Source organism: Manis javanica, chromosome 13 (genome assembly GCF_040802235.1).
Source record: "Manis javanica isolate MJ-LG chromosome 13, MJ_LKY, whole genome shotgun sequence".
Classification (NCBI taxonomy): domain Eukaryota; kingdom Metazoa; phylum Chordata; class Mammalia; order Pholidota; family Manidae; genus Manis; species Manis javanica.
The window spans coordinates 39,167,186-39,178,939 of record NC_133168.1 but is presented as its reverse complement, the minus strand read 5'-3'; the positions used below and the strand labels follow the sequence as shown (position 1 = coordinate 39,178,939).

General features: G+C 43.4%; 1 protein-coding gene across 8 annotated transcripts in view; it reads left to right on the top strand.

The window, feature by feature from the left end:
- The first annotated feature begins 380 nt into the window (after positions 1-380).
- MCM9 (minichromosome maintenance 9 homologous recombination repair factor) overlaps positions 381-11,754 on the top strand; it is a 99,257-nt gene continuing 87,883 nt past the window's right edge. For 5 of the 8 annotated variants that reach the window (XR_012124183.1, XR_012124182.1, XR_012124184.1 and 2 more), the window contains exons 1-2: positions 578-711; positions 3,080-3,398. Coding sequence is in view for 5 of the 8 variants with exons in the window: in XM_073219451.1 (XP_073075552.1) it covers positions 3,095-3,398 (304 nt within the window). In the remaining 3 variants the exon portion in view is untranslated. The other 3 variants (XM_017680013.3, XM_017680012.3, XM_036993433.2) reach the window with 3 other exon arrangements.

The following is an 11,754-nucleotide window of genomic DNA, read 5'->3' as shown; positions in this document are numbered from 1 at the left end:
TAGACCCAAACATTTAAGGTCCACTGATGTTTGACATAAGCGCAAAGGCTATTCAGGGGGAAAAGGATAGCTCTTTCAACAAATGGTGCTAGATATATGTATGTAAAAAAAGTTACCTAAGATCCATTTCTCACGACATACTGTGCTACCTCAAAATGGATCACAGACCTTAACATAAAACCATTCTAAAACCTCCAGAAGAAAACAGAGGAGAAAAATCTTTGCGGCCTTGGGTTTGGCAAAACTCTTAGACCAAAAGCACCATCTGGACAAATCCCTGAGCCAGCGCACGGCCTCTTTGACCCCGTGCACCTGGGCCTGCGGCACCCTCCGGGCCGGCCTAGCCTCCTCCAGCCCTGCCCCGCAGCCCGGCCCACTTTGCCCCGCCTCCGCGCGCGCGCCCGCCTCTCCACCCGGAAGAGCCCTCTGAGCCGCGGAGCTGGGGTGGCGCGCGGCCGGCGTTCTTCGGGAGCGCGGGCCGCCGGAGCAAACGCCGGGCGCCTAATTCAACCAGGCGCGAGGCGGGCCCTTCGGAGCTGCGCGCCCCCGCGGCCGGCGGCGCTGCGAGCAGCCCGTGCACGCACCCCGCCTCGCCGGCCTCCTCGCGCGCCCGAGGCCGTGGCTCTACCCCACCGCCAGGCCTGGGTCTCCGCGCCTCCCGGCCTCGGGAGCAGCGCGGCCCCGGCGACTTCTGACACTGCGTATCCACGAGTAAGTGCCAGCCGCTGCCTTGTTCCACCGTTACTTATATTTTTCTCCTGCAGTTTGTCCCAACTCTCGCTCGCATCTGGTTAGTTCCAAAAAACTATTCAACTCTGGAACTGGCCCCACGACGAAGCTACCGGGAGCCGGGCCGGGAAGTGTCAGGATAGGTGGTGCTAGGCAGGGGCTGCAGACAGAGTCGAAAGTGTGGGAAGCAGCCCCCCAGGCACCACCCGCCCCCACGCTTGCCGACCGCCCACTGGGAGCCGGGTGGGTGGGAAGGAGGCGCCAAGAAGCCGCGGACGAACGGCGTGCGGACGGGTCTTACGACTCGGTGCGCCCTGCCCGGGCCAGGGGCGTGGCTCGTGGTGGGCGTGGCTCGGCGGCGGGGCGGGGCGGGGCCGGGCCGCGGGCCCAGGGATCCAGCGGGAGATCGCGGCTTGCTCAGCCTCCTGGTTCTGCCTGCTGATGCTTCGCTTTTGTCAACCGGGCAAAGTAGCACAACAGGATTTCATATCGACTCCAAATAGTAAGTTTTAAAACAATGGGAGTGGGCATGTTTATAGGGTTAGCTAACTGCTTGGCAACGATGATTTTTGGTCGGGTATTGCAAGTGAATGCTCTTTAAGAAATGCTTTTTGAGAAAGATGGTGTTTCATAAATAAAAGACTGGCGAAATTTAATCTGACGTTAATTTGAACCATGAATTCTGCAGCTGCCCCTTTCTGCCTTATGCGGAGCTTTTAAATTGCTAAACGTGTGGCTTCAAATTTAATATGCATTTATAGAATCTTAGAGACTCCATTGTACCACCTGGGAGTTCAGTTTTTGTTTTGTTTTTGTTTTAACCAAGGCCACATCGTGGAAATACTGTACGATTAATTCCTTCCCAGGTGCTTTCTGCTGTACACTTAATTGGCTCAATTTAAATTACCTAACCAAAAAAATTACTTATCAATGTATGGCCCTAATTTACTTTAATTGTCTTGGATATACTGCTGTCTCTTAACCTCACACTATCATCCTGCAGTTGTCAGAATTCTTGGCCCAACTGTGGTATACCCTGCTTACTCGTTCCAAAATAGTAGGTTTCCAGAGATAGCAAAATATTTTTAATAATTAGCATGTTAACAATTTAAGATGCTAAACTGTGAATTTTATAACATTCTGGTTTAATCATCTATTTGTGGAGCCCCATGCAAGAAATGTTGGTTGAATGAAATAAGTCAAATTAAAGTACATTTGTTCTCCAGTGCTGTTTCCAAACCAAATGAGTTTCTTACATGATCAACTTGGACAATTTATTTGTAACTGCCCATTTGCACCTCTGGGATTATTACCCCATTTAAATGTAGTTCCCCTTTGTGCTTCTATTTGTATTGCATTTTTACCACTGTTAGAGCACTGTTACATTTGATCTGTCCTTTGGTTCTCTGAGGGCATAGAGAGCCTTTTATTGTGCTTTTCATTTCCCAGCATATTATCTTGTCTGTAACAAGGATTGTGTGTATACATGAAAGTAGAATTGGGTTATGTCCTTTTAAGCTGTAAATACAAATTTTAAAAAATGTTGCCAGGAGAATGAGATAGGTGAAGAAATGTAATATACTGTATTTATTTTCAATCCTAGTTATTTATCATTTAAAGATGAAATTTCCTGTCTTGCTTTCATTTAATTATCTAGTTTTTTACTCTTGACAACTATTTTTGCCAAAGCAATAGTTTTCCTATGTTAGGAAGAGGAAATAGAAGACAAATTCACCTCCAAATGTAAATTTCTAAAGCCAGTCTAGTCTGTTAACTATTCAAGTCAGAATTAGCTGTCAATCTGAATAGGAGTATGTGTTTCATTTATGTAGCACAGTACATGTAAATATGTGTGTGTGGGTAAGGAGAGATAGAATGAATGAGGAGGAGGATACATTGTTCATATGAATAAAACCTAGAACCAGGGCCCTTGCAAAGAATTCTGCCAAGAGTAACTTTAGCAAAAATTAGTATTTAAGATTTTATACTTGAGAGCAAATGTGTGTGAGGAATGTGGTTAAAGAGAATGCAAGAGTCTTTTACATATCATAGGGTTAATGAGAAGGAAGTTTTGGAAAAAAGATATAGGAAGGGCCTTGAACCATTTTGGATTTCAATAATCAGCCCCAATATAATTCTTTAACTTAATTTTAATTTTACTTACTTAAAAAATAGATTCATAAAGTGACTGTAACAGATAATTCAGATATAATTAAGACTTGTATTCATAAAACATTTTGAGATTATAGTGTTACCCAAAGTCAGGATAATTTACAACCAGTCTTTTTTGTTAACTTTTATCTAAGTTGACAATATCAAAGATATAAAATGGTTCTTTCTTTTTCTTTAGTTGCCTAGATTCAAGATGAATAGCGATCAGGTTGTGCTGGTTGGTCAAGTGTTTGAATCGTATGTGTCGGAATACCATAAGAACGATATTCTTCTAATCTTGAAGGAAGGAGATGAAGATGCTCATTACCCAGTTGTGGTTAATGCAATGACTCTTTTTGAGACCAACATGGAAATTGGGGAATATTTCAACGCATTCCCCAATGAAGTACTAACTGTTTTTGATAGTGCTCTGCAAAGATCAGCCTTGACAATTCTCCAGTCCCTTTCCCAGCCAGAGGGTGTCTCTATGAAGCAGAATCTTCATGCCAGGATATCAGGTGAATCACTTAAGGATTTTACTGCCTTGTTATTCTTTAGGAATATTTTGAGAAATTCTAACACACTAAATTCAGAGCATTAAGAAGTAATTGATATTTATATTTAAAAATATATCCATTGTGTAGTTGATGGTCGCTTTCAGAGCAGAATAATGTTATTTTACCGTTTTCTACTAACCATGTCAACTGTGTGGAGATAACAGTGTATTTGTATATACATATCTATGTATTTACATGAATGCATAAAATTGTAATGCAGAGCAGCTTTCTGAGTTTTGTCGGCTAACAATAAAAATTCATAAAGGATTAGGTGGTAGATGCTACTCAGTGATCTTCAAAACTTTTTTAGGAAAATCATTATTTTTATATAACAATTTAGCTGGCCACCTATTAGGCACTCAGTTACCTTTTGTTGAATGAATGACAGATTATGCATCTTAATTTTTAATAAACTGCCATCAACTTGTGGTGGCAGAGCTGTGCCTAAATGCTTGCTTGCAGTCTGGTGAAGTTGGAGAACACACATAACATTTTGTTCAAAAAATTTATATTACAGTTCAGAAAGGTGGGGATTTATAACAGAAACACTTGCTATGATTCCAAAAAGATTAGGAGTCATTATAGCAGAATTCCTTGGAGACAAATTAAGATTCCAAAAAAGACTATATACTTGACTTAAGTCAAAAATAGTATCTACAATTACACTTGCTGAAATAAAACTATGAAGATTATAAATCTTTATGCATCAGGATACTAGATAATCTCTTGCAGGAACAAGAAGATATATTCTCATAAATAAGGTGGTAAAAGGATTGTTAATGGGGGCTTTAGCTAATGTTGAAATGGTGTTTAGGAAATGGGTTTACGTTGTCCTTAGGTTTACTTTTCTGTACTCAGTTTAAACATTAAAATTTTGTTTCCCTGAGTGATTCTATTGGTTTCAGATCAGTTTACCTGTTTTTTTTTTCAATTCTCTGAAAAAGTAAATTGCAAATTATGTTTCTACCATGGTAGCATTCATTCTACAAATGTATTGTGTATAGGTATTTACTAGGTTCTTGGGAAACCAAAAAGAATATGGTATATTACCTCATCTAAAGGAACTCAAGGCTGTTGGTGGAGACAGCTTTATAGTCAGATATTTACCAAATGGTGTATGTATGCCCCAAAATACATGGATATGTGTGTATTAAACATAATTGTAAAGGAATTTAATGACAGTTTTTGTGTTATGTGATGCATGCCTCACTGAACGTATGTGCAAGACACGTTAGCTCACAGAACAAGGAGTGGATTCTCCTAGAGGGTTCACTGGAGAGTTCAAGAAGAGAAGGTAAGGACAGGGGTTGGAGGTGTCACAAGCAGAATGAACCAAGGAAAGAAATAATCTGGTTTTAGGCAATTGCACCTCCGTCTTGAAACCAGGCAACACATTTAATTATTAAAACCCCAGCTGAATCTGTCATTCAGCCTTCAGTTTACTTTTCTAAGATATGCATTGCTCTTTGTCTTCTGGGATTTTTGTTAGCCTGAAGTTCACTTGCTATTCCTAGTGGTTTTGATGAAAGATATTCAAATGCACAGTAAGCATCAAAGTAAATGGGAGAGAAAAAATAGCATGCATGTGTTATTTAAAGTAGTTCTCAAACATTAATGGCAATCAGAATCACCTGAAGAGCTTGGAAGGCACTGCTTGCTGGGCGCCATCTGCCGCGTTTCTCATGAGGAGATCCATCGTGGGGCCCAAGAGTTTGTGTTTCTAACAGCTCCCAGGTGGCTCTTATGCTGTCGTTCCAGGGAAAACACGCAGAAAAAAATGGGCCCCAAGAAACTGATACGGACATATCGCTATTTTAAAAATAACTTTTGTTTTTGTTCTTTTATCAGTGAATAAGTCAGAGAATGATGAAGGTTTTTGTGTTCAGTGCTAATGGTGGTTTAGTACCTGATGTATATCCACCTGTACCCCCTGCCACTTCACTGGGGTAGTTGAAGAGCATACTGAGTAAATACATATATAGTAAGAGGAATATTAAGATAAACTGACATTTCTGTCAAAGCACTGCCTCTTAGCCTTTTTTAGTACTAAGATTATGATTGTGTATGGTCAGTTTTGATTAACATTATGTTGCTGTGGATAAAATGAGAGTTCCTGTGGCCAGGATTCTCACCTGGCCCTGGTTGACCAGCTCACTGCACACCTGTGGACAATACATGGCTGTTGACTCTATAAAAAGAGCTCCGCTCAATGCTCTGAGTGCTACACGGTGGCAGGACTGCAAAGCTGCAGGAGAGCAGAGCAGAGGCTGGAGTGGTGGCAGCACCGAAGACAGAGGCCCAGAGGACGGCTGTGCAGGACAATTGTGCAGAGAGGCCCAGAGGATGACTGTGCGGGACGGCTGTGCAGAGAAGCCCAGAGGACGGCTGTGTGGATAGAGAGGCCCAGAAGCAGAGACTGGCTTGCTGCATACAGACTCACTCTGAGTGAATGGGATTCTAATGACTGACCTGCCACCTGGCAATAAAGTTGGGTATAACCCTTTCACCCTAAAGAATGTTTTGCTGTTAATTTCTTTGGTCACACTGAATCCATAGTGAACTTGCCCGGGGCTGAAACCCATTGTCAAGACAATTGGCATAGTCAGCAGGGTTCATTGTTGACCAAGGAAAAAGACAGGCTGCCCTTATGGGAGAGGCGCTTCAGCCATTTTTCTTTAGAGATACTGTAAGAGGCCCTTATGGGAGAGGGGCCTGCCATTCACTGGAGCCCCCTGTGAATGGGGAGACAGTGGATTGTCCCCCAATGAATATGGGGTCTGAGGTGGCTTGCCTCCTAGAGGACTGGGCCCCACCCCAGGACTGGATGCAAGTGGAGGTGACACCTGAGGCAGTAGGGGTGGCCCTTGACATAGTAAGCAGATCCTTTGAGAAGCAGAGTGCCCGGGGGAGGCAGCGGGGACTGTGGGTTGGCTGCTTCTCACAGTCTTAAAAAGGTCTACAAAGGAGACCCAAGAAATGGTGGCATGAGAACGTGAGCTGCGAACTTCAGTAGATTCCCTGAGGAGGGAAGTGGCATTGTTGCAAGAGGCGGCATGAGAATATGAGCTGCAGAATTCTGTGGATGCCCTGAGGAGGGAAATGGTATTGATGCGGGAGTAGGCAGCATGAGAACGTGAGCTGCAAACCTCTGTGGCTTCCCTGAGGAAGGAGATGGCCTTGATGCCAGAGGAGGCAGCACGAGAGTGCCGGCAGCAAGGAGCCATTGGAGACGAGATGGCAGCACTGCCAGGTGTTCTGAAGGAAGAGGCCATCAAGGAAAAAGACGAACTCCTGAGGGAAGCACAGGCGGAGGTGGCATGAGAACACCAGCTGCGAAGCATTGAGGTGAAGGTAAGAGTCCTTCTGAAGACTGAGCTAGCATTGCTGTGAGGCACCGTAGAAAGGGCAAATGTTGTAGCAGAGGAGGCACTTGGGGGAGGGGAGAGAAAGGTGCCATCAGCCCCGAAATGGAGGAGCTGGGGAAGGATGAAGGGGTGGTGCTGGAAGCACTGGAGCCTCCTGTATTGAAAGCACGTCCAGTGGTTGTAAAGAAAATAAAGACCCAGCAGCTGAAAGTTCCCCAAGGAGAGGAGCAGCCCCCTCCCCAGGTCGTGGAGCACTCTATGGTCTGTCCCTATAGTCAGGCTGAGCTGGTGGATTTGGGCTCCTGGTTTAGGCAGAAGCCCTCGGAGTCAGTATCAGCTTGGCTCCTGTGTCTGTGGGACTTAGGGGTGGATGGAATTGTTCTGTTGGGATCAGAGATGGGAAAGCTGTCTTCCCTGACAGTGCAGCCCACCTTGAGGCAGCAATTACAAAATGTGAGGTGACACGTACAGTAGTTGAAGCAATGAGAACCCGAAAAGAAATGACCTGTTACAGAGGGAATTTGAGGGGCCTTATGAGGGTTACGAGGACCCAGATGTGGGTTGATTTGATACGGGCAGGAGCAGATAGAAGGAAATTAGACAGGAAGCCAAATAGGACCTTACTGGAGCTATGGCAACAACTGAAACCAGAGCAGTGGTTCCAGCCCTTAAGACCAAAGAGGCAGAGGTCAGAGACAGAGCCACGAGTCCTGCCTGTGTGTCTGCAAGACTTTTTGCTGGAGACACTGGAGAACAATGTTCAAGCTTCCTTGCACAGGGACCATTGCAGAGGACTGAGGGCACATAGATTGAGAGGAGAGAATCCTGGAGGGGTGGACTGTGGATAAAATGAGAGTTCCTGTGGCCAGGATTCTCACTTGGCCCTGGTTGACTAGCTCACTGCACACCTGTGGGCAATACATGGCTGTTAACTCTAAAAAAGAGCTCTGCCCAGTGCTCTGGGTGCTACACAGTGGCAGGACTGCAAGGCTGCAGGAGAGCAGAGCAGAGGCTGGAGTGGTGGCAGCACCGAGGACAGAGGCCCAGAGGGCAGCTGTGTGGGACAACTGCAGAGAGGCCCAGAGGACAGCTATGCGGACAGTGGGGCCCAGAAGCAGAGACTGGCTTGCTGCATACAGACTCGCTCTGAGTGAATGGGATTTTAATGATTGACCTGCCACCTGGAAATAAAATTGGATATAACCCTTTCACCCCAAAGAACATTTTGCTGTTAATTTCTTTGGTCACACTGAACCCATAGCAAACTTGCCCAGGGCTGAAAACCCATTGGCAAGACAGTTAGTGATTTTATCTTTGTCTTTATAGTATGTTTATTTTAAAATCACAATATTCTGAAAATCCAGAAATGTACTCACTTCTGTTATCCTCTTAAGATATTGTTTCTGTACTATGCAAAATAAACCACTTAATTTGTCATGTTTTAGACTAATTTTCTCTATTCTAAAGAATTTATCCTAACAGGTTCCATCTACATGATTCAGCAAGATGTACATGACTCTTTTGTTTCTAACTTAAGAACAGTAAGAATGATATATTGCCCGTATTGTAAAGGTACAGAAAATAAAAGCTAATTTTCTTAGAAAAATTGGTTGTAATTGTTTACAAGTTTTTTCTTTAGAGATACTGTAATTGCATTAGACACGACCCTCGCTACAGGTGAGCAGCAAGAATTCACTCATCTAGGCCACACTTCTAGAGAAACCTGGGGTTGGTGAATATATATGAGGGACCCTGGGAACTGAGCCCTGCCTCCACTTCCCACCTGCCTTCTTCCCAAGTGTGTAGTGTCTTCCGAGCGCATCTCCTTGTGCTGACCGAAGTAAAACCAGTTTTGTATAGACTTGTCATGACAGCGTGCACCGGCCTGGGTCATAATTTGAAAGGAAAGGAAGATGTCTCTAGAACCAGGGAGTATCTTCCTGGCAGAAGATTCCTCCAGACATAGAAGGCATTGTTTATGCAATAGCGCATTCATATGACCACTCTGCTATCTATTCCATTTGTGTTACGTGTGCAGGTGCTAGCCTGGGCTTAAGAGTTTTCTTGCAGAGGGAAAACAAGTGCATTCATTTTGACTGAGTGAACTGGATAGAGTTCTCAAGATTAAGCAGAGTACCTAAGGAAAGGTGAGGAGCCAGAATTCAAGCATTTTGTTTTGGAATGAAAGATTTGAGGCCAGATGTGGTAAAGGCAAGAGAGGGAAAGCCCCTCCCCCTTCTCTTTTATTCTCTATCTTATTTAGTGCTTATTGCAGTACTGGGCTGGACACAGAGGGGCATGAAAAAATCTCAAGAAGTGACTCTAGCCTCCAGATAGAAAATGGTTAAGTATCAATGCAAAGCAATATGTAATTAAGGCCCTAAATGAGTGGTGCAGTCAGTGATTATTAATGTCACTGTCACATTACAGCATTTGGGGGAGGACTTGTAGGATGTGATCTAAGACCAGAGGCATGAGTAGGAGATGAGAGGTTAGGGCATTACTGTTAAATGAAAGGAGGGGAGGGAGATTTAGTGACTGTTCCCACAATTGTTTTGCCATATTACAGAAGGGAAATCTTAAATGGTTATAATTTGGCTAAGGTCACACAGCTAGTAAGTGATAGAACTGTGACTCGCACCCAGGAATTCTGGCTCAGTCTGTATTCTTAACCCCCATATTGCATCTTAGTGCGGGCATTTTTGAGGGGCAAAGTGGCAAAGAGTAGAGGCTACCATCTATTATTTTTGTAGGAAATCTTGTGCAAGCCAATAGAACTATGGGACTGATGATTTAAATGAGTGGTTCTCCTGGGTTTTATGTTGAGAAAGTTATGGATCCTTCCCAGATAATGCACATATGTGTATATACATAAAATTTTACCTCAGTTTCAAGAGGTTTAGATCTTTCTCAAAGCCCAGCCATGTCCTCTAATCTAGAACCTTGATTTAAGTGAGACATTAACCTGCATCCTGGGTCAGTGATGGGCGAGGGGGTAAGTGCTCAGGATAGGGAGATGGGCAAACCAGGTGCTGCAAAATTTGCCACCTGGTGAAGCCAAAACCCTGCGAGGCTTGGAGCCTATGAGGGTGTGGTAGTTGGTGGCACAGATGACCATGAATCCTTTCTGGTACTTAATCTGAATTTTCTTTTTCAGGTATCTCCCATTTTATAAAAGGAGAAAGATCCATTTTTCAACTCTGGGTCCCCTTTTCCTCCATCCAGTTTCTTTTTTTATAGCCAAGTATTTTATAGAATACATTCCTTCTTCAGTATCACCTTCTCCCATCCATCCTTTCACCTCCATCATACAGAAACTCCTCCCACCAGTGTTATCAGTGACTGCCTAATGGCTAAACTGAGGGACACTTTTCACTCTTTCCTGCTGGGTTTGATACTACTGACTCTTCCTGCTTTATGAAACAACAGCCTTGGCCCCATTGACAGCACTCTCTGGCCCTTTCCTCCCTTTCTGGCTGTGGCTTCTCTGCTTCCACTGTAGGAGCCTCTCCCCTTACCTGTCCTGAAGGTGTTAGGTCCTCAGGGTTTAGATGTGGCCGTCTCCTGGATCCTGCGTTCTCTGCCTGATGGGGTGGCCTCCATTCTGAACTGAGGCTTCAGCTGCCACCTGTACAGAAACAAGTGCTAATTCTATTTTTTAAAGCCAGAATTTGTCTCTTAAGCTCTGTATCCACATACCCTCTTGTCTATCAGATGCTTCAAACTAGATACCTTCTTACAAACTCAGTGTATCAAAAAGTGTGGTTATGCATCAAGAGATTCTGGAAGCATAATTTTTGGGTACTCAGGCAGCTGGTGATCATTGGTCCTGGTGCCCCTGCAAAAAAAGTAAAAAAAAAGTGTAGTCATGATTTCCCTCTATTCTTTGTGCCCCCACTCCATCTGAAAATGGCATTTCCTTATTTATTCTTTTAATATACATTTGCTGATTAACTACCATGTGCCTTGAAGAATTCCTTGACTCAGTGGAGGCAGAGAACTGGGAGTCACTCTAAATGTCACCCTCTTTCTTATACTTGATCTCTAATAGGTCTCAAAGCTAACATAGTATTGTTAACATCTTTCATATCTATTTTTCACCTTTCATCTTTCAAATATTTTTTGAATACTTATCATTTATTAAGCATGATGCTTGCTCAGATAATATAGTAGTGAATAAAATCTACCTCAATCCTGGCCCCATGGAATTTATATTCTAGTGTGGAAGCATAATAATTGATTAATTACTTTATTTAAACTGCAGTAAATGGTATGAAAGAGAACAGTTTATTATGGCACATTAAAGAGGGAATTTACCCTGAAGTGGGTTAAGGAAAGATTTCATTTAAAAAATTGTATTTAAGCTGACATGCTGGCAAAAATGATAATTATAAGAACTAACATTTAAAAAGTGTTTGCTATATATGCAAGGTACTGTTCTAAGAAGTATTACATATATGAATTCTTTGAATCTTCTTATGACCCTTTGAGGTAGGTTTTGTGGTTATTGCCATTTTACAGAAGGGAAATCTAAGTGGTTATAATTTGGCCAAAGTCACACAGCCAGTAAGTGATAGAGCTGTGACTCACACCCAAGAATTCTGGCTCAGAGTCTATAGCCTCTTAGTGTGGGCATTTTTGAGGGGCGAAGTGGGGAGGAGAGTGTTGAGGCAGAGGGAAAATGATGTGAGGGTATTTGAGTGAGTGCTCAGAGGGCTCAGTATAAGAGGAAGCTTATCACAAAAGGTCCTTTGGTCCACTACAAATTTGGTTCTTTATTCTTAGATCAAAGGACAGTTAGGGAAGGGTGGTAAGTGGAAGAGGCTTGGATTCAGCCTTGCGTTATCTCTTGCCTGGATTACTGTGAGGCAATGGGGATATGGCATTTCATTCCTCTATTCTCATATTTTATCACAGTGAGACTCACCATCAAATTAAAAATAGCTTTCTAG